Source organism: Sus scrofa, chromosome 18, assembly GCF_054392235.1.
Source record: "Sus scrofa isolate SSC_HxYL_T2T_F1_AM1 chromosome 18, Sscrofa_HxYL_maternal_Yorkshire_Landrace_v2.0, whole genome shotgun sequence".
NCBI lineage: Eukaryota > Metazoa > Chordata > Mammalia > Artiodactyla > Suidae > Sus > Sus scrofa.
Genome location: NC_139400.1, coordinates 24564484 through 24586062, shown reverse-complemented (window position 1 = coordinate 24586062; position 21579 = coordinate 24564484). Strand labels below are relative to the sequence as shown.

Sequence of the window (21579 nt, the reverse complement as noted above, 5' to 3'; positions counted from 1 at the left end):
TCAAGAGTGCTGGTTTGAGGGTTATTTTACCCTGATTTTGCTCCTCCTCCTCTAGAGTTTTCTTCTCAAATTCTGGACGTCTTGGAATCCCTTTACCTAGACCTTATCTCCTCCACCCAGTAAGACTGTAATTTCTGCTTGGGTTCTAGCCTTGCTCCCTAGAAATTTAAAGGGGCTCTTTGGGGGGAAAAAAAAAAAAACAGAGGAACTTACCTTGTCGGCTTAACTTTTCTTTCAGAGATTGTAGCCAACAATATCTACCTAATTTGATTTCTCCCAAGGGCCTTCAAATTTATTTTTTTCTTTTCTTGCTTTTTTTGTCTTTTTAGGGCTGTACCCCCAGCATATGGAGGTTCCCAGACTAGGGGTCAAAAAGCCGTAGTCACTAGCCTACACCACAGCCATAGCAATGTGGGATCTGAGGTGTGTCTGTGACCTGCACTAAGCTCATGGCAACGCCGGATCCTTAATCCACTAAGCAAGGCCAGGAATTGAACCTGCGTCCTTATGGATACTAGTCAGATTCATTTCCAGTGAGCCACGAAATGAATTCCCCAAATTAATTTTTTAATCCATTTTTCAGCTTTTATAGTTATTATCAGTATGAAGGTTAGTCTAGGTGGAAGCTACTTTGCAGTGCCTGGAACACAAACTCCTGGGCATCTGCATTTTAAAAGAGTACATTATTGAAAGTAACAGTATGTACTGGAGGCACATTTAAGATACTGCACAAGAAAGTTGAGCCTTAGTGCATGTTGGGAGCCCAAGGTGATTTTTTTTCCCCCATTATGAAACAGTATAATTCTCAGATTCATGGGCGGGTGGGTGGGCATAGGTACAGTATGGCTTTGCTGTGAATCATTGAACATTTGAGGTTAGTAGTCAGAATTGTCTTCCTAGTTGCAGAGATTGAAATCTGTGCAAACCACTATTCCTGTTGTCATGAGATACCAGTGTTTTAGCAAAATAGTATTTGTGATATGAATGTCACTGGATGAGTATTAGTATGTATTCGCTTATACCTAAATATCTTAGTGAAGAAGCAGCAACTCATTCAAGTTGTCATAAGGAAAAGGTATTAAAAGCTCTAGGGATATGTCATAAAATCCAAGAGTAGAAAATATAAGAACCTTATTAGCAACTGGGTTTACTACCTTTGCGTTATGGAAAACTGAGATTGCAATCTTTGACTCTCTTCTTTCTCTTCTGTGGGTCTCCTGTTTCTTTCTCATCGTCTGGCTTATTCTTTATTCTCTCTGCACGGATTGGCTTTCTTTGATTTTTCTTCCTCCACATGGTAAAAGGTGGTTACCCCGAAGTATTTACGTCTTGTCATTCACATTGACCAGCACAGACTGTATCCTACTAACACGTTTCTGGGAAAGAGAATCTGATTGGCTGGTTGGAGGTTGGTTCTTTCCCTGACAAAGCAGCCTCTGACTGAGAAGGCGCGATCCCAGGGTACAGTCCTGGCTACCCAAGTCTGTTGTGTAGGTGATGAACTGTCCTTAGATGAGGCAAGGATTTTGTAAGCTGGGACGATTCTAAAAAGAATCCACCACTTTTAGTATCTAGAAGGATCTAGGTGTTTCAGTGAGTAGCTACTTGGATAAATGGAGAAGCTGAAGACAGGAGATGAACGGATTCTGAGTCTATAAATCTCACATTTATTTGTAGAAAATTTGATGTGTATAACCACAGGCAGCCACAGGCAGTATGTTATTTGTCTTTTTTTTAATTTTATTTTTTGGCTGTGCCCACAGCTTACAGAAGTTCCCAGGCCAGGGATCAAACCTGTGCCATAGCAGTGACCCAAGCCACAGCTGTGACAACACCAACACCACCAGATCCTTAACATACTGAGCCACTGGGAAACTCCTATGCTAATTAAAGAGGATTAAAGTAAATGAGGGGTTCATTCAAAATGATATTACCAATGTTCTAGCAAGTTATAAATATGAAAATCTTGACCCTGATTTATATATCATGAGATTGCTGATAGCATCTTAGCAACTGCTGATCAGTATTATAGCAGAAGAGATACATGACCGTCCCAATTTATATTCTCATTAACACATTCTATTTCTTTTCTTCTACTGTAGAACCATCTAACTTACCAGATATTAAAAAAAAACAGAGTGAATCTGGAGTTCCCATCATGGCTCAGCAGAAATGAATCTGACTAGCATCCATGAGGACACAGGTTCAATCCCTGGCCTTGATCAGTGGGTTACGGATCTGGCATTGGCGTGAGCTATAGTGTAGGTGTAGGCCAGCAGCTATATCTCTGATTTGACCCCTAGCCTGGGAACCTCCATATGCCTCAGGTGCAACCCTAAAAAAAAAAAAAAAAAAAAAAAGATAAAAAAAATTAAGTGAATCATGGTATCATTGGGATTTTATAGATTTTAGGGTGCTTTTCAATTCTATTTTCATATGTCTTGTCTTTGGTTTTACAAATTAATACCTTTTAAGTTAAACTTGAAACACAATGACTTTTAATTTTTTGAACTCTTTGTCAACAAGAAATAGCAATTCCTGGTAAGTAAAAGGAGAAAAGAAATGAATGAGACATGGAGGAATTTAGAACCGCAGGAACACACATGGGCTTATCTTCTGCAGATGTTCTGGGCGGGATGTATTTGGTATTAGATGTAGTGCCCTCTGCCCCAGAATTCCAATCTTGGGTGATTTTCCTCAGGCAAAAGACAAGGTGTAGAGCTTATCTCTTTTCATAAAAAAGGAAATTTGAACTCATGTATGAGTGCTTAGGATATTTATAGATACTTTGGACGATGCAGTGTGTTATCCACAATGATGTAGAATCACCAAGAACCATTGGTAATGTTTTAACACAAGGCATCTGACGTTTGTGTCAAGACTATGTAGTAGAGGATGTAGCCTCATTCAAACACAATCCAAGCCTCTTAGAAGTAGGGGCTTATTTGTTCTTTGAGATATTAAAAATCTGCACTTTGACCAAACTGGGTGTCAGTGTAGAACTTTATCTGTTTTAAAGCAGTAGTTTTTAGCTGGTGGGGAATGGTGTTAGGAAAAAGAGGCGCACACAGCGAAGGAAACATTCACAAAGCCTCTGATGCAAGTCACGCCTATCCTTTTTCATTTGGCTCACAGTATAGGTTTTTGTGTTAAGGACTCATTTACAGGGCTCTTTCTATTTTGGGGACAATTTCAAATTTGCATACAAGAACGTATACATCAAGACTTCTTATCACATGCTTTTAGAAATTCGGTGACGTGCTTTTAGAAATTCGGTGGTTCTAGGGCTTTTGTCTTTCTAGGGCCGCACTTGTGGCATATGGAGGTTCCCAGGCTAGGGGTTGAATCAGAGCTGCAGCTGCCGGCCTACACCACAGCCACAGCCACACCAGATCCAAGCCACATCTGCAAACTACACCACAGCTCAGGGCAATGCCGGATCTTTAACCTACTGAGTGAGGCCAGGGATTGAACCTGCATCCTCATGGGTACTCATCAGATTCGTTTCTACTGAGCCACGATGGGAACTTCCTATCATGTGCTTTTAGCATTTCATTGGTTCACTATACTTTTGGATTCACTGGCATGTTGCATGGCTCTGGAAGAAATTAAGAAATGTAATGCTTTAAGAAATATGAAAACTCCTCATATTTATTAATGATTAGGCATCTTTTTATTGAATAATCGCTAATAGTATCGGGCAGGTATAGGCACATCCTTACTGAATGATGTGTGGTACTTAAGGAATTCAGAAAAGGGGACAGCTGACCCCTCTAGTGGCCTGGCAAAGGAGTCCTTGAAGAGAAACACTGGAACTCTTTTTTGGAAGGGTCTGATAGGCATTAGGAGAGAGGGTTATCTAGGGTAGGCATTCCAGGAAGGCACAGTCTCAGGCGTATTCAGGTAAGGGTTAAGTAAGTGATCTGGATTGGAGGGTCGGGTTCCTGCGTGGGAGGATAAGGTCTGTTTGCAAAATTGAGGTCAGACCTTTGGAGATGATCAGATGAGGATTCCTGTGATGGTTGCAGCCACTGTGTTTTAGGAAGATACCTCTGTCGAAGGTATGGGAGGAGGACTGGGAGACCGCGAGATGAGAGGCAGAAAACTCAATGAGAAAAACTGAGTTGAACTAAGATGGCAACTGTCTGACAGGACCAGACGGGGCGAACTCAGAGAGTTGAGAAAAAAATGATAACTGAATTTAGGCACGAATTCTTTTGTGGATACAAAGGATTAGAAGATACATTAAACATCTGAAGTTTTAAACCTGGAGATGAGTGAGAATAAGAAAATACTAGAAAACCGAAAGTTGACAGAAGGATTTACTGATTTCATGGGGAGATGACTGTGTTTCAGAATGTAGGGTTGATTTTCTCCGTGAAATATGTGACCAGGTCAAGCATATGCAGTGGGACGTGGGGCTGGAGCTTGGGAGAGAAATGAGGGATGACCCGCGTCGAGTCAGGGAAGAGACTCCTGTGAAGGCTGATTTTAAAGTTGCGACTCTGAAGATGAAAGGAAATAAGATTATAGACAGAACCTGAGGACCAAAGCAAGATTTTTGTTGAGAAGGTAGAGAAACAGGACGTGTGTGTAGATAGAAAGCGAGAAGCCGGTGGACAGAAAAAATTGAACAACCCTGAGCGCTAATAAGGGCACTTGAGTGATATGTAGAAAAAGAACCATGATCCTAAAATATCTGGGTTTTAAGGATGCTGCAAAGGTAGGTCCTGGGTCAGTTAGTGTTTTATCATACAAGGACAGTCATGAAATTCTAGGACAATAATTACGTCCAAAGAATTACTTGGTTGAGTGTATCTTCGAGCTTTGATGGCAACATAATTACATCCTATCTGTGTAGTAACCAACATTTGAGTGAAACAAGGTGTTGGTAGACGCGTTTTCTCTGCTGTAACCATTTGAAATTCTTTTCGGAGTGACGAGCCTTCTTTTGATCTCAGATTCCTGCAAACCTTGTTAGCAGCACTGCCACGTCCACGGAATAACGGAGCCCCTCATCGGAGTTGTTACTCAGGTGGAGACCCCACTCAGTATTCTCTGGGACTCAGTTTGGGTGATAGATGGACCAAGATAGTGTTTGTCATTGTATTAGTTCATCAGCATGCTGAGTCATTCTCCAGTGGCCTCATAAATAAATTAAAAAAAAAAACAAAACCGCATCGATTGGTCTCTTAACATGTTTTATGCTTTTCCGGTGAACTCCTTATTGTATGGAAAATAAAATAAATTAAGTCCATTTACCGCCCCCCGTAATCATTCTCATCGGTAGTTTCTTTGCTCTTGGTGAGAGTGGAGTGTCATGGGGAAAAGAACTTTGGAGTCAACTAAACTGGAGTTGAAACCCTGGCCTGTTACTCTGCGTTGTGACGACCTTAGGCTAATGCTCTTCCCTCTCTCTCCTTCCTTCAGGCCTTCTGTCCTTTCTTCCTCCCTCCGTCTCCTCTTCTCGTTTTTCTCCCTTACCTCTTTTCCTCCCCCTTGCTCCTCTTTCTTGTAAGTTTTTTTCGTTTGTTTGTTTGTTTGTTTGTGTTTTTTAAGAGAACTTGAAAATTCACAGTGAAATTGAGGGGAGATTTTGCCTTAACTGCTGCTCTCCCACACACATGCACATAGACTGGATTCTCGATGCCACTAATTCTCCGTTTCTTCATCTCTAAATGACAGTAGTACTTCACAGAGTTGAGGATCAAGTAAGATCACGTTTTTAAAATGTCAGGTATTTGCCTAGTTCTCAGTAAGGCGTATGGGCTCATAATAGAGGCAGAACTGGCTTTAAAACTTACTCGGAACAGTATCTTCATAGGTGCTCTATAAATGGTTTTTGAAAGCTTTTTCTTTTCTTTTTTTCTTTTTTTGGCCACAGCTGTGGCACGTGGAAGTTCCCAGGCCCGGGATCAAACCCATATCACAGCCGTGACCCCAGTCCTTGCAGTGACGATGCTGGATCCTTAGCCCGCTAGGCCACACAGGAACTCCCATCAGTGTTTTTTGATGAAATGCTTAATATGGTCCTCAAACCTTTATTGAATGAATGACTGATTATAAACATATGAACAGGAATAGTCCTTAATATGGGACCCTGATTCTCTGAAAAGCTTTCGCGTCAGTCACGAGTAGAATGGTTTGCCCACATGTACTCTGTACGTATGCCACTTGGTTATCTCGCGATTTTAAATGTGGCAGGCGATTATGGAAATGAGTTGATACACTTTTGTCCCAGGTTATATATTCTTAGGCACCATGGCGGTTTCTTTCCCATATCTGCTCTTTTCTTTCACAACAGTGGGAACGTTATATAACACTTGTCTTAGAAATAGTAGAATAGCTGATTCTTACCCAGCCCCCCAACTTTGGAGGCTCTAAGGTGGATTCATGTGTATAAGCAGGATCTGCTGGGAGTAGTGATCAAAAGAGCTGTCGCTTTTGTTGTTTTGAAGCACTAAAGATGAATAGTGGCCCTAGAAATTACTGCCGGTCGGGGCTGCTCAGTCTGCTGTGGCCTCTGCCACCCTGGCTGGCAGGTTTGTTAGAGTGCTGATCCAGTTTCTTATCTAAAATCTGAAAACTTACTTACCTGATAAACATTCGTATTTTAAACAGGATAACACATCCAAATGGATTAGCCTCTTGCCTATAGCCAAGTAAACTCAATAACTGTTATGGCATTGCTGCTGCTATAATTTGGAATTAATGAGGATTGAATTATGACTCAAGGAGTATATTGATGAACTCACCCAGCACAGTGCCTGACACATAGCAGAACCTCAATAAAAACACTCGCTTTATCCCTGTGTGCAAATGCCCCTGCTTCCCTGTTCCCAGTTTTAGGAGCAGGTAGCAAGTAGATGACCTTCTGTAATGAATCTTTCTTGACGTCTACAGCTAGAAATAGGAATCACTAGGTTAATATACTTCTGAATTTCAAGGAGGTTTTAGAATTAGGTTTTCATGGATTTGAAATAGGTTTTTCAGGAGTTCCCATCGTGGCTCAGTGGAAACGAATCTGACTAGTATCCATGAGGATGCAGGTTTGATCCCTGGCCTCACTCAGTGGGTTACAAATCTGGTGTTGTGGTGAGCTGTGCTGTAGATCACAGAGGTGGCTCAGATTTTTTTTTTTTTTGTCTTTCTAGGGCCGCACTCATGGCATATGGAGGTTCCCAGGCTAGGAGTCGAATCAGAGCTGTAGCCAGTGGCCCACACGACAGCCACAGCAACACCAGATCCAAGCCACGTCTGTGACCTACACCACAGCTCATGGCAACACCGGATCCATACCCACTGATCGAGGCCAGGGATGGAACCTGTGTCCTCATGGATTCTAGTCAGATTCGTTTCTGCCGAGCCACGACGGGAACTCCTAAAATGGCCTTTTCTTAATCGCGCGACATAAATATGTGTGCTAAGTTGTGTTTCTGATTGTACAGATGTTGCTGACTGAGTACCTGGATATGAAAAATACGCGTACGGCTTCTGAACCATCAGCGCAACTGAGTTATGCCAGCACTGGACGAGAGTTTGCAGCCTTTTTTGCCAAGAAGAAACCTCAAAGGCCAAAAAACTCTCTTTTCAAGTAAGTATCTCCCTGCTGGTAAGATAGGTGTCAAAGCACGTTAGATTCAGGTAGGCTGGTTTTGTCTTTGATTGACAGCCATTACTTAAGCCAGTGTTGATTTGAAATAACTTATAGGAAGTGAACTTGGATTCAGTTTTGTGTACTTTTGTTTTCTACGAGGGAAGTGGCTCTTTTGGAATATGGTTACGGGACTAGCTACAACTTTTAATAAAAATTTTTGAAATTTGTTTCTGGGGAGTTTTATATAAAATGAAAAGAAATGAAATTCTCTTGTTTCTGGGGAATTTTATAGGAAATGAAAGGAAATGAAGTATTTCAGCCTTTTGAAAAGGCCCCAGGTGCCAAGAAACAGCCTTTGTTAATAAAGTCATGCAAATCTCCCTTGCTGGGTAGTGTTGGTTTTTATTTGATTTAATAAAGGAACAGTCTGGAAGTTCTTTTAGCTAATTACAATTAACTAACCTCACCTGGCAGTGTATCCCAAGTGTATGTCACCTGGTAATAGCTAACAGTTAACGTTATTATTAACATTAATAATAATAATAGCTACGTGCCGTGCTTGAGTGCTTACTATGTACCAGGCACTTTGGTAGGTGAGTTTCTCAAAATAAGCTTACTTAAACATAATTTAATTTGGAGTCTATCAAATTTCGATAGCAGGCATCATGGTCGACACTGGGTCCTTTGTTAGTCCAAGTCGAAGTGTTAAGCCGTTTTCATGGATTATCTTATTTCCTCATTCCTTGTAACAGTCTTGTGGTGTGTATATTCTATTTTTTATTCTCTTTTACACATTAAAAATAAATTGAGGCACCGGAGAGGTTCAGGAACTTAGTAAGTTCACATGGTTAACAAGTGGAGGTAACAAGATTTTTTTTTTTTTTTTTCTTTTTGGTTTTTTAGGGCCACACTCACGACGTATGGAAGTTCCCAGGCTAGGAGTCTAATTGCAGGTAGTCTAATTGCCCAGCAGTTTGGGATCTGAGCTGCATCTGCGACCTCCATCACAGCTCACGGCAACGCCAGATCCTTAACCCACTGAGCGAGGCCAGGGATCAAACTCGCATCCTCATGGGTACTACTCGGATTTGTTACCGATGAGCCACGACGGGAACTCCCATGGTAGTAACAAGATTTAAACCTTGGCAGACCTGTGTTCTTCTGAGAACACAGATAAGAAGTTATAGATAAGAAGTTGTATCTGTAAATCTTAGCATGTAAAGTGGCTACAGAAGTGTCCCCCCCACTGTCTGAGAAGTTACAGATAAATTATAGATAAGAAGTTGTATCTGTAAATCTTAGCATGTAAAGTGGCTACAGAAGTGTCCCCCCACTGTCTTGATTTCATTCTTTTTGAATAGTTGAAGGGCCAGTATCTTCTCTTGATTCACTCTGGGATTTGTTTTTTATCAGGGATTCATAGAGTTCCTTAATCATTAAGGAAAGTTTCAACAGTTCATTTGTCTCGTGATCTAGTGGAGATTTTTTCTGTGCCCACACTGAAATAAAATCCATGCTGTTTATTGAATTCATTCATTTCATTCTTCTTCTTTTTTTTTTTTAACAGTTTTATTCAGAGGCTGGATGCAATATCAGTTAAAATGCTTTAGTCTGCAAGTAGCATCGAACCCCAAATGAATAGATTCACCCATAGGGAAGTTGTTGTTGCTACAACACAGAAGGTTGAATATCGAGGATTCCTTAATCCATCAGTAGAGTATCATTAAGAACCCAGCCCTGCCCACGTCTCTGCATTCAGTCCTGCTCTGATAAAAGGGTGCTGCTAAGGAAATAGCTTGTGATTCGTCCTGCAAATCTTTATTTATTTATTTTTAAACTAGTAGGCTTTATTTCTGTAGTGGTTTTAGGTTTACAGAAAAGTTGAGCCGACAGTATAGAACTTTCTCGTATGTTCCCTTCCCCACAGTTAGTGTGGCACATGAGTTAGTATTGATGAACCAATACTGATACATCACTATAAAGTCTATCGTTTCCATGAGGGTTGGCTTTTTTGGGCGATATCGTTCTGTGTGTTTTGAGAAATGCATGATGTCCTATATCTGCCACTATAGTATCTTACAGAAGTTTTGCTGCCCTGATCACCTTCCGTTGTTCAGTTATTCGTTCCTGCTTCTTTTCCTTAACCCTTGAAACCCTGGAAATGACTGATCTTTTTTTATTACCTCTATAGTTTGCTCTTTCTAGAATGTCTTAAAGTTCAAATCATGTAGTACATGGCCTTTTCAGATTGGTTTCATCCACTTAGCCATATGCATTTAAGGTTCTTCCATGTCTTTCTGTGGCTTTTTGTAGCATCCTTTGTATTACTGAATACTGCTACTCATGCTGGATGTGTACCACAGTTTGTTCCATTCAACTATTGAAAGACATCGGGGTTGCTCTCAGCTTCTTGCAATTATGAATAAAGCAGCTGTAAACATTCACGTGCAGAGAGTTCCTGTTGTGGCTCAGTGGAAATGAATCCAACTAGTATCCATGAGGACACAGGTTCGATCCCTGGCCTCACTCAGTGGGTTAAGGATCCGGTGTTGCTGTGAGCTGTGCTGTGAATCACAGATTCAGCTCGGATTCTGCATTGCTCTGGCTGTGGCATGGGCCGGCAGCTGTAGCTCCGATTTGACCCCTAGCTGGGAACCTCCATGTGCCACGCCTGCAGCCATAAAAAACATTAAAAAAAAAAAAAATCATATGCAGGTTTTTGTGTGGATGTAAGTATTCAGCTCATCTGGGTGACTACCTCGGAGCATGATTACTGGACTCTACCCCACTGTCAGACACTGCCACACTACCTTCCAGAATGGCTGTACCATTTCAAATCCTTTTTATTATTATTATTATTAAGGATTAATTCTTAGTTAACCATTTGTTAATCTTTCCCACCAGACACAAGGCCCCCCTGTAAATTGTCCTCAAGAAAACTGGCATTGGGTCTCAGGCCCATTCCGAAAGCAGTCACTGGCCAGGGGAAACAGACCATGATGAGGTCTGAAACCCGTCAGGGTTCCTCTCTGGGGACCGTCTCCAGCTGGAGAGGGAGCCCCTCTTCCTGAGCACCCCGCTGCATGAAGAGGCAGCCAGGAAGCCGAAGGCCCACAGAAGATGGGGCTGTGACAGCAAGCGGGAAAGACGGCAGGAGGGAAGGTGGCTGTCGAGGCGGCTAAGGCTGCCTCACAGAGGCCCTCAGGCCCACGGTTAGGGCTTCTCTCTCTCTCTGTGCCCCCCCCGCCCCCCCATCCTCACACCCCTCGCAAGCTCACTTACCCTTCTTCTTCGATGAGAATTGCAAAAGCAGCACGTTTAGACTTCATGCTCCCAACCCTCACCCCTCACTTTCAACCTCAGACCCACTGAGACATTTCCAGGCGTTTATCCAGTCCTGAAGCTCGTATTGAAAATGAATAAATGCGCTTAAATTATCATTACACATTTATTACTTTTTCCATAGTGATAAAAACGCACCATCCACAGAGAATTAGGCCATTCTTGGAGATGTGCCTCTTTCTGGCCTGGGTGCCACCATTCACGAGCCCTGTGCCAGGATAGTGCTCCTGTCTTAGTGGGCCTCAGTGCCTTTGGCTCTAAAGTAAGGAGCTGAGACCGGCTAATCACTGGCGCCTCTTGTACTGCACAATGATAGCTATCTGTGACTTGTTGCAAACACAAAAAGGATTCCTGAGTGCGTCAGGTCACAACGGATTCAGATTTTGGCGAGCCGTCACCTGCTTTTATCACAGCCGCGAAGAACTTTATCACTCTCTCTAATTGCCCCTCGTCAGGATTAATTAAGTGTGTTTTAAGTTCTCCCTTATTGTCTAATGTGTGCCTCTCTATTCTTTGCTCGAGAGTTGTGTTTCTTTCCCTGTGCCGTTTCTGATCAATAGCTGTCAGCGTGCGTTTGGGAGGTCAGTGGCTTCTCCTCGGCACTTGACTGGCAGGTGGCACTTTTGAAGTGCTGCACACGTTGCCTTCCTTCTGGCTTTTCGGGCCCTCTTAGTTCTTGGCAGGGAGCAGAGAAAGGATCACGTAACCCAAGTGTTTCCCTCGGCCCAGCATTCGTCTTGGTATTCATCTTCTTTGTCAAAGAATGGGTAAAGAAGGCGTCATTAAGAAAATGTTGGTGCTCCTTCCTTGTGGCCAGAAACCCCGTTGTCATTGTCACTCTTTGACTTGCTGCTGTTTAGCCCTACGTGGCTGTCATTCGTAGAAGGATTCCTCCTGGCAGCCTGTTATCCTGACTTTGAAAATCTCAGGTTTGAAATGGAATTTCTTTGCCCATCAAAGGAGTTATGGATTGATATAGTCATAGTTTTACCTGGTTTTTTTTTGGCTGTTGTTGTTCCTTACCAGCAAGTTACTTTAAAGGCTGTGATTTGTTTTTTTCTATTATGTAGTCATTATTTTAGCTCTTAAAGACCTCTTCGATATCAGGAACCTATCCCCTGTGTTTCTACTCCCTGAAACAGTTCCTGGGGAGGTGTGAACAACATTTGTAGCTTGGTATCTTTGGAAGTATTTTGTGTGGTAGGTGGCAGGTAAGAATCCTGGCAGCCATTTAGAAAGTATATTGTTTTTGGAGTTCTCGTCATGGCCCAGCGGTAATGAACCTGACTAGCATCCATGAGGATGTGGGTTCCATCTCTGGCCCTGCTCAGTGGGTCAAGGATCCAGTGTTGCCATGAGCTGTGCTTTAGGTCACAGATGCGGCTTGGATCCCGTGTGGCTGTGGCTGTGGCGTAGGCTGGCAGCTGTAGCCCTGATTCGTCCCCTAACCTGGGAACTTCCATATGCCACGGGTATAGACCTAAAAAGCAAAAAAATAAAAAGTAAATTTAAAAAATTTTAAGAAAGAACGAACATTGTTTTTGAGGACTTTAAGGAAAGACCACAGATTCCCTGTTTCTTTGGTGTAGTTGTTTTATGTCATTTCTAACAGCCCTTTCGGGGGGTAGCTAGGAAGGCAGGAAGTCTGCTCTGAGGAGCCAGTGTTTCTGTGGTGACATCTGGCAGTCACTGATGGCTTTTGAACAGCATAGGAGCAAAAATCAGAATGACTTCATAGGATGCTCTTGTTGCTGTGCGGGTAGGGATCCTGGCAAGGATTCTGCCGCTAAAGAAAACTTCAACATATACGTTGTATCAGTTGACATGGGAATAGGCAGAGATCCAGACACTGTCATGGAGGAGCATTAGCCAGGAATATGGTTCACAAATCAGGCCTGGCCCAGCCTGCCCTGGCCTGGAATAGCCAGAAAGTCTTGGCCATTGAACACTAGGGAGCATCACACGGGCTAGAGGAGAAAACGTCTGGAATAGGCACGGCTGCCCCTCCCCCTCCTCTCCGCCCCACCACTTGGTTGCTGCCGAACCGTATTGTTGATGTTGCCCTTCGTTGCAGGTTCGAATCATCCTCCCACGCCATCAGCATGAGCGCCTATCTGCGAGAACAGAGAAGGGAGCTGTACAGTCGGAGTGGAGAACTTCAAGGTGGGTAACTGACCTTCTTTGGAAAAAGGAGTTTTCTGGAGGAAGACCTGGAGTCTTTATAGCATGTGAATTTGAGGTCTGCACTCATGGGATTCTTTCAAGATAGCAAAGATTTAAGGACTTGGTAATCTGTTTCTTCTGTCACTTCCCAACACCTGCTGCCAAGCAGCTCACACTGCTGTTGTGGCCACAGGACTAATGGACCTGGTGTACCGTTCAAGTGGGAACACAAAGCACCGGGAAATGAGGTCAGCGTCTTCTTGCTTAAAGATGGCAGGCGTGAGTCCAGTCACAGCCTGGGGGATTCTAGACTTCTGTGGCTGCTTCTTAGTTATTGTTTTCAATACCTTTTGGAACATGGCAGGAGTGTTTGAGATTTGGAAATGTGCAGATGCAGCCTGTGTCATGATTTAAAGGGAAGAAAGCTGTCTCTCAACAATATGTTCCAATCCACCTAACTGTGACACACGGGATATTTGAGGCTCATGGATGGTCACTAAGAAGTTAGAATCTGCAGAAGAAAATACTAAGAGAATAAATTATATGCAACTTTAATTAAGTAAAAAAATCAGACCAATAACTGTGTGTGTGTGACTACAAGGAGGCTAATCCTGGTAGAGGTGACAATTGAGGAAGGTTTGCGGCGTTCCCGTTTGGGTGCAGCAGAAATGAATCTGACTAGTATTCATGATGATCCCTCGCCCTGCTCAGTGGGTTAAGGATCCAGCATTGCCTGGAGTTGTGGCGTAGATCACAGATGCGCCTCAGATCCCACGTTGCCGTGGCTGTGGTGTAGGCTGGCAGCTACAGCTCTGATTTGACCCCTAGTGTAGGAACCTCTGTGTGTGGTGGGTGCGGCTCTAAAAAGCAAAAAAAATGGAGAAAGATTTATGAGGGCCTGCAAACTCTAAGACATCCAAGCACTGGAAGGGATGAAGGTAGAGTACAAGGAAATGAGATAAAAGCCTTAAGATCCAGTTATGAAAGTAAGGAGTGAATATCACTCACCAATATCAGGCCATCGGTGGTGACAACTGACTCCTCCTTCAGATTGCTGGAGGCGCTGAGAACGGAGTGTGTCTTTAAATTATTTTGGAACCATGGGCTTTCTTCCCAGGGGATAGGTAAGAACACTTTCACCATCTTTGATGCACTGCAGGCACTTGGAATATTTTGCAGTGACTAGCCTACACAATTAAATGTTTAGTAGTTAAGACTCATCATAATTCTACATCGAAATATGATAAAACAACCAGCCAGCCTTTCTGGATTTAAAAGTCTGTTGCCTAATCATTCCTACCTTCACCTTCCGTATTAACCCAAACAGCTATTGATTTTTCCAAAGACTTTGCTATGCTGACTCACAGTTACATCCTGGTAGTAATTCCACAGTTCCAAGACCCAACTGCCCAGACTGAAAGCCTAGAAATATGTTCGAGGGTATGGGGAAAAGGACATTAGCTTGCCAGCATTTTATTTAACATTAAAGTATTGCTGTGCATCCTGGAAGACCCGAAGTTGTGTCTTGGAGGCTTGACGTCCAGGAGTACAGAGAAGCAGTTAGATTTGGGCCCAGTGAAAGATTGAGCCACTCTCTGGTCACCAGGAGGGAAGGAGGAGGGAGACTGGGCTTCTGCAGGCAGCTGTCCCCCAGCTGTAGAGGGTGGGGGCTTGGAAGGAAATGATGGGTTTGATCCTGCTTGAACTGCCGGTTAGGGGGCGCTGCCGTGATGGAGGGTCGGAGAGATCGTCTGTTATCTGCCTGTTTGTTCACAGTGTCCTATTTATAAATCCAGAGTTGGCCGAAGGGATAGTTTAAGTTTACCTCCGTAATTCCTCTCCACCGGCTTCTAGTATGTGAAATTCCTTTAATGGGGACACACAAAGCCTTTCTTCCTCTTTTCCTTCTTCTCCTCCTCCTCTCCCCTCCGCCTCCCCCATCCGTCTCTTCCTCCTCCTCCTCTTCACCTGAATCTTGATCATTTCGTGTCTCTTAATAAACTTAGTTTTTTAGAGCACTTCTCCATTCACAGAAAACCTGGGCGGAATGTACAGAGAGTAGCGCCTGTTCGCACATACGCGCTCCCTCCCCTCCCCTCAGCATCCCGCACCCCGATCAAGCCCTTCACTTGACCCTCAGAGATGAGAAGGCAGACCATGTATGTAACTAATGGGACGGCAACGCAAGCTGTCATTCGCTCTGACTCAAGCATCGTTCGTGAACGCGGTTAAATGATGGATAGTCGATTCTCCTTTTGGTTCGTGAGAATGGGGAGTGAGCCCCCGGCCTCCTGCTCTCGCCAGGCCGAAGCATTGTCTTTGGCCCACCCCCACTCCCACCTGTGGTCCATGATCTCTTGGGAGAGAGTACAGCCAATCAGTGAAGCGTAGAGGGTTCTGGGCCCTTATTGTCAACACTTAAAATCTAGCTCCCAGGGAGTTCCCGTCGTGGCGTAGTGGTTAACGAGTCCGACTAGGAACCATGAGGTTGCAGGTTCGGTCCCTGCCCTTGCTCAGTGGGTTAAGGATCCGGCGTTGCCGTGAGCTGTGGTGTAGGTTGCAGACGTGGCTCGGATCCCGCATTGCTGTGGCTCTGGCGTAGGCCGGTGGCTACAGCTCCGATTGGACCCCTAGCCTGGGAACCTCCATATGCTGAAGGAGGGGCCCAAAGAAATAGCAAAAAGAGAAAAAAAAAAAAAAAAATCTCGCTCCCAGGTTCCTAGCTTCGGAAGCTCTCTGCCTGTTGCCTTCTCTCTACTTGGGAATAGAAGAAACAGTGCCTGTTCAATGAGGCTCTTGTTAAAGTTAAGCTCTGGACATGCTGAGATGCTGCGCCTGACCAGTGGTACACATTAGGGCTTCCTCCCTCTCCTCCAATATTGTTATTATATTATTACTAGTACCGTCGCTTGAGAATTTTCATGTATCTTCTCTTCGTCTCCTCGTTGGGCTAAACCTTACTCCGCTTTCCACCTTAAATGTAGCTGTCCCTCACTCGGCTGAGCCCTTCCCTTCGCCTCCTTCCCTCCCCACACTCTCTTTGTCCCCCTGGGCCCTGGGCCCTGCCGTGTGCTCACATCTTTGGTGTTCCCTCGCGATCTCCTTCCCCGCGGCACTGTCCCATGAGGGACCTAGCGTTTTATTTCCTCTGCTTCGGCCAGTGCCTGGTGTAGTAAATGTTCAGTAAATACCGACTGATTCACTGACAGAAGGAATGAGGGCAGCAGAGTCTAAACCGTTGAGAGGTTAGGGAAGGCCCCAAAAGATACGGGCCACTGACAGCCATTATCAGCTTCGTAGGTTTCCGTTAGCTTTTAAGTTTAAGCCAAAGTAGAGGAGGGGAGATAGATACATATGTATATGTGTGTGTGTGTGTGTGTGTGTGTGTGTATTTGTTCTTTGCAGTTTTATGTAGCTTTGTTAAATAGAACCATTGCCCTTGAGCTGTCTGGTCTAGGACAACACTGCTGTATGTAATTGAAAAACATTTTATAATCCAACTAAGTCACAGCGGACTTAGATTCTCCAAGGATGGTTAATTGAAAAATCACCGTAATCTAACCAGTAACTTTCCCATCCTTCAAAACATTAATTGTAATATGGAACTTCCAAGCCATGGTCTATTGTACTTACCAGCGTTCAGCAAAATAGAAGAATTTAAATGGGGGAGAAAGTAGTTGGCAAACATATCATGTTCATAATAATCATTAAAAAATAATTTAGCTGAGCTGATATATCACAAGCTTGTTGAGAGAGCGTATCAGATGACCAATTTTTGTGCAAGTTTGGTGGTGTTTCCTTGAGGAACAAACGTTTCTCTGATGAATTCTTTTAATATTTCAGCAGGGGAAAAAAGGAGGGGTCACGACTCTTTTCCATTAAAAACAGCCATTCTTTTTCAGTTATTCTGTTAATCTGGCTAGTCCAAGGACCACAGTGAGATCTGCCTTTCAGCTTATCCTGCAAAGGTGTGGTTAAATAGTTGAGTCAGATCCTGAGACACATTTGATTTTTGTGTCTTCTCTTAATGCCGTGGAGCTGCCGGCTTCACCTCCCCAGTGGTTTGGACCATAAGGTCAGCTCTCCCTTCTTTTGCAGGAGAGCGATAAAGACAGAGCCTCAACGTAACATTAAAAAACGCTCAAATCTGACAAAAGTTAGGTTCCTGCCAACATTTCTAATTCATCATGCAATTAAAAATGTTCCTCAGCCTAACAGCACGCAAGGGGAAGAAAGAATGAACAAATGAGATTTCTTTGGTATCATCAACCCATCTCAATTGGCTCTGTTAAGTTACAGATGGTTCATTATATAGTTTGCTGTTGGCAATTGCGCCGAGGAGGTGGGGGTGCTGCTTCATAGCGTGCAGGGTAACAGGTGGAACTCTAGCTTGCGGATGTGTCGACGTTAATCATAGGCGTCCTGTTGTTTTGAGCCTCTCCACTGCTTCATTGCATGGCTTCGCTGTGTTGTAGGTTAGCAAGACACTCATTTTAGGAACATTTAGCTTGAATCTAGCATCTTGCTTTTAATGTGATTCTTCAGGAGAATAAGACTGCTGATGAACACATTATCTCGTGAGGGTTAAAAAATAAAATCAAAATGCTTACTGCTGCCCAGGACCAAAATAAGCTCTTTGGTTAATCAGTCCCCTGTGCCTTGGTTTTCTCATTTGAAAAATAAAGCTGTCATGAGTTCTGGCTCTTTTAGGGGGATAGTGTGACTCTAAAATTAGCTATTAAAACTCTGGAAAAATGAGGATAGTTATAATTGATTTAAATTGAAGTGGTGCTTTGAAAAAAGTTATCACTGGGGCACGGCAAAAACTATATCCGCCTCTTTAGCTCTTATTTTTCTTCCCTTCCAATCTCCCTTTCTCATTGGGTCGGCTCTCCTCAAGGTCATCAGTGACCTGCGTCTTGGTAGATGAAGAGTTTGCTTTTCAGTGTTCATCTCACTTGCTCTTTCAGCAGCTGTGCTCCTTTTTCTCTTGCTCATATTCTTCCTGGGCCTTCTCTAGGGCTTCTCGGAGTGTCTCATGATTTAGTCTTGGAACCTTTCTTGTGCTCCCTGTGGAGACCCTTCCCAGGTGATCTCAGCCCAAACCAAGCTTTGTTTAGGACCTAGTGCAGGTGACTTCCACATCTCCAGCTCTTGGTCTGCTGCCCAGATGTCGTCGTTTCCTCATCTCTTCCAGTGTCTTCTCTCCCCTCCCCCTCCCTTCCTATCCATCTTAACCACAGCAGTTAAAGAATTTTCCTCATATGGTTAAAAAATATGGACATCTTGTTAACTTGTTAAAACTTTTCTTCCCTTACCTACTAGTTCCTTCCAGTGCCTAGGGCAATGCTTGGCTCGAATTAGGCACTTAGAAAATCCATGATGAAGGAGGCACCTTGAAATCTCCTGATTTTGTAGGTACAAGCCTACTTATTTGAGAAACTGTAGAGGGAGCTTTAATAAATAGACTAGGATTTGTGATTTGTCTTTGCCCCCCCCCCCCTTTTTTCCCGCTTTTTAGAGCTATACTCATGGCACAGGAAGTTCTCAGGCTAGGGCTTGAATTGGAGCTATAGCTGCCAGCAACTTGGGATCCGAGCTGCGTCCTCAACTTACACCCCAGCTCACAGCAACGCTGGATTCTTAACCTACTGAGTGAGGCCAGGGATCAAACCTGGATCCTCATGTATCCGTTTCTACTGCTCCACAGCAGGAACTCCCTGTCTTTGCCCATTTTTCAAGATGATAAATCTCATAAATGGGTATCGTACTTTAATTGTCACTGATCAAACTGAGGTGTATGCTCAGCTTTGATTACAGTTTCCTTTGTCTTGGGGCTACGTAGTACTTCTCTTTGTACCCAATAATACTACCTTTGAGAGTATCAGCTTTATTCCCATTAGTTTAATGAGTGGCGTTTCTATGGCCCTGACATTGAAATACTCTGTAAAGGTCCAACCAGTTGAGAATTGACTTCTTTAAGAGGATTTGTGTTACATAGTAAATATGTAAGTACCGGGATCAGGGAAAACTGGGCTCTTAGGCTGACCTGACCTGAATTTTCTGAGTAGTTGGGAACTGGGGTTGTGAATACTTAATACTATCCCATGTAATTAATCTGCTTAGAGGGGCCTTGCCTTAAGGTAAGGCAGTATTTGAAATGAGCTGATGATCCTTTTGACAAAAGGATTTATAGTAGGAGTCTCCGAAGTAGTAAGCCGTTCTAGAATGGAGCATTTAAAGCAAGATTTCCTTCATGTACACATTTTTCAGGGACATTGTGGCTGAAGTGAGGTACAGTGGTTTTACATTCATATCATCCATTTGTTCTACAGCTTTACATACAAGAAGTACTTGTAAAGCTTTATATCCTGAAATTTGATTAGAAAATTCTTTGTAGTCTTCAAAATTTTGCCTAATGACTTTGTGAATAACTGTAACAGTATTCAGGGGACAGAGGAAAAAAAAGCACTTTCTTTCCTTGTTAAAATTGCATATAATTATTTTAAAATAACCATCATCTCTTAGAGTTATGGTTTCTGTTTTACATTCTGAAATTGTGTATGAAAATTGATTTATCTTCCTTTTGTATATTTACATTCTTTTTAAAAATACAGATCTTAACTTACTTATATGTAAGATTTGTCTTGTCATGAAATTATAATAGAGTTTTATGAATGCTAATTACTTTATCTGTTCCTAAGAAGTAGTAAGTAGTAAATACACTTTCCTCAGGTCCTGAACAGACAAATGCATTATTTCACATCATTTAGAAAATGAAAGTGTTCTTATGCCACAATTGTTATTGAGTGTACCAGCTCTTAGCCTTAATCTATGCAATGTAGATATTTATTTGATTTTAAAATATTCTTTTGTGGGTCTAGTTTATATAAAATAGATTTATTTTCTGAAGAAGTTTAGTTCATACAACATCCTTGCTACCCAATGGATGAACCTCTGGTAGCTGAACCAGTCATGAAAAAATCAGTCTTGACAGTGCAAAGTAGCCATCACAAAGCCTTGGTAAAACCTAACAGCCTCACTTTTGAGAAATGACCCTTGGTCATCATGCAGAACTAGTTAATGACATTGACATAGAACCTTATTTTTAAAAAACTTGTATTGGACCCATTCATTCATCCATACAGTTATGAGAAAAGAGGGAATGCTGTTAAATGAGATACATATTTGAGTTTTGAAAGTGATATATATGCCTGTATATTTATCTGTATTATAATTAAAAAAAAAGAATGAAAAAACAACAACAAAATCTTTTATCATGATGTAACAGAAAAACTATAAGTTAGCTTCTCATATTTTTCACCATTTGGCTCACATTAACTTTTTAATAATGTGAAAATAATAGCACTGCTATTACTACTTTTTTTTCTTGGACTTTTATTTAGGACCATAGGAAATGTTATTTTGGCAACTCGGATAGTTTACATGATGCATGTAATTCTGACTTGAGATTTTTTAGGAAACAGAGAAGGCCATAAATATTTATGGTATGTAGTGAGGAAAATAATTATCAGAAACTAGTGAGAATGCTATGTAACAAATTTGTCATTGTCCCAATAGGACACTATTCATAGGGTAATTTTACATTTTCAAAAAGAAGGTTGGGTCTTTTAGGAGTACTAATAGTTAGAGGTTACCTTATCTGAAATGATCTGTTTTCAGAATTCAGAAGAAATTGATATAAACACATACTAGGATGTCTAGAAAATGAAACAGTAGATTTCGATGATAAAAAGTGCTTTAGGAGTTCCCGTGGTGGCGCAGTGGTTAACGAATCCGACTAGGAACCATGAGGTTGCGGGTTTGATCCCTGCCCTTGCTCAGTGGGTTAACGATCCGGCGTTGCCGTGAGCTGTGGTGTAGGTTGCAGACGCGGCTCGGATCCCGCGTTGCTGTGGCTCTGGCATAGGCCGGTGGCTACAGCTCCGATTAGACCCCTAGCCTGGGAACCTCCATATGCCGCGAGAGCGGCCCAAGAAATGGCAAAAAGACAAAAAAAAAAAAAAAAAAAAAAAAGTGCTTTAGGCTCATAACCTAGTGCTTTTAAACTCCTATTTCTTAAGTCTTATGTCACAGTTGCGTATAGAAAACAGCTTGAAGTGGAGCTGGTTTGACTAAGTGGGGGTGGGGGCTCGGAGCCCTGCCTGCTTAGACCCCACTCCACTCGCTCCTTTCCCCTTCCTCTGGGGGACATCGAGGAAACCTCCCACTCCCAGAAGCAGACTTCTCCACAGCAGAAAATTCGATCTTGGGAGAGAGATGACATTATAGATTGAAAGGGATAAGACTGACTAATCAATAATGGATGATGAGTCAATTGTTATCCATAAAGGAAAAAATGACATGGGATTTAAATCTCGTATCATTTAGGAAAATGCATTTTTGCTGGGTTGAGAACCCAAATGCGAAAGGCAAAACCTTTGCACGTGTAGGTTCACAGCAGCATTGTTTGAATA

At 42.7% G+C, this 21579-nt stretch overlaps 1 protein-coding gene across 9 annotated transcripts in view; it reads left to right on the top strand.

Moving 5' to 3' along the window:
• Nucleotides 1-21579, top strand: part of EXOC4 (exocyst complex component 4) — a 799095-nt gene that overhangs the window by 214617 nt on the left and 562899 nt on the right. For all 9 annotated transcript variants that reach the window (XR_014833792.1, XR_014833790.1, XR_014833791.1 and 6 more), the window contains exons 8-9: nt 7449-7594; nt 13014-13102. Coding sequence is in view for 1 of the 9 variants with exons in the window: in XM_021078821.2 (XP_020934480.1) it covers nt 7449-7594; nt 13014-13102 (235 nt within the window). In the remaining 8 variants the exon portion in view is untranslated. The remainder of the gene's footprint in view (nt 1-7448; nt 7595-13013; nt 13103-21579) is intronic.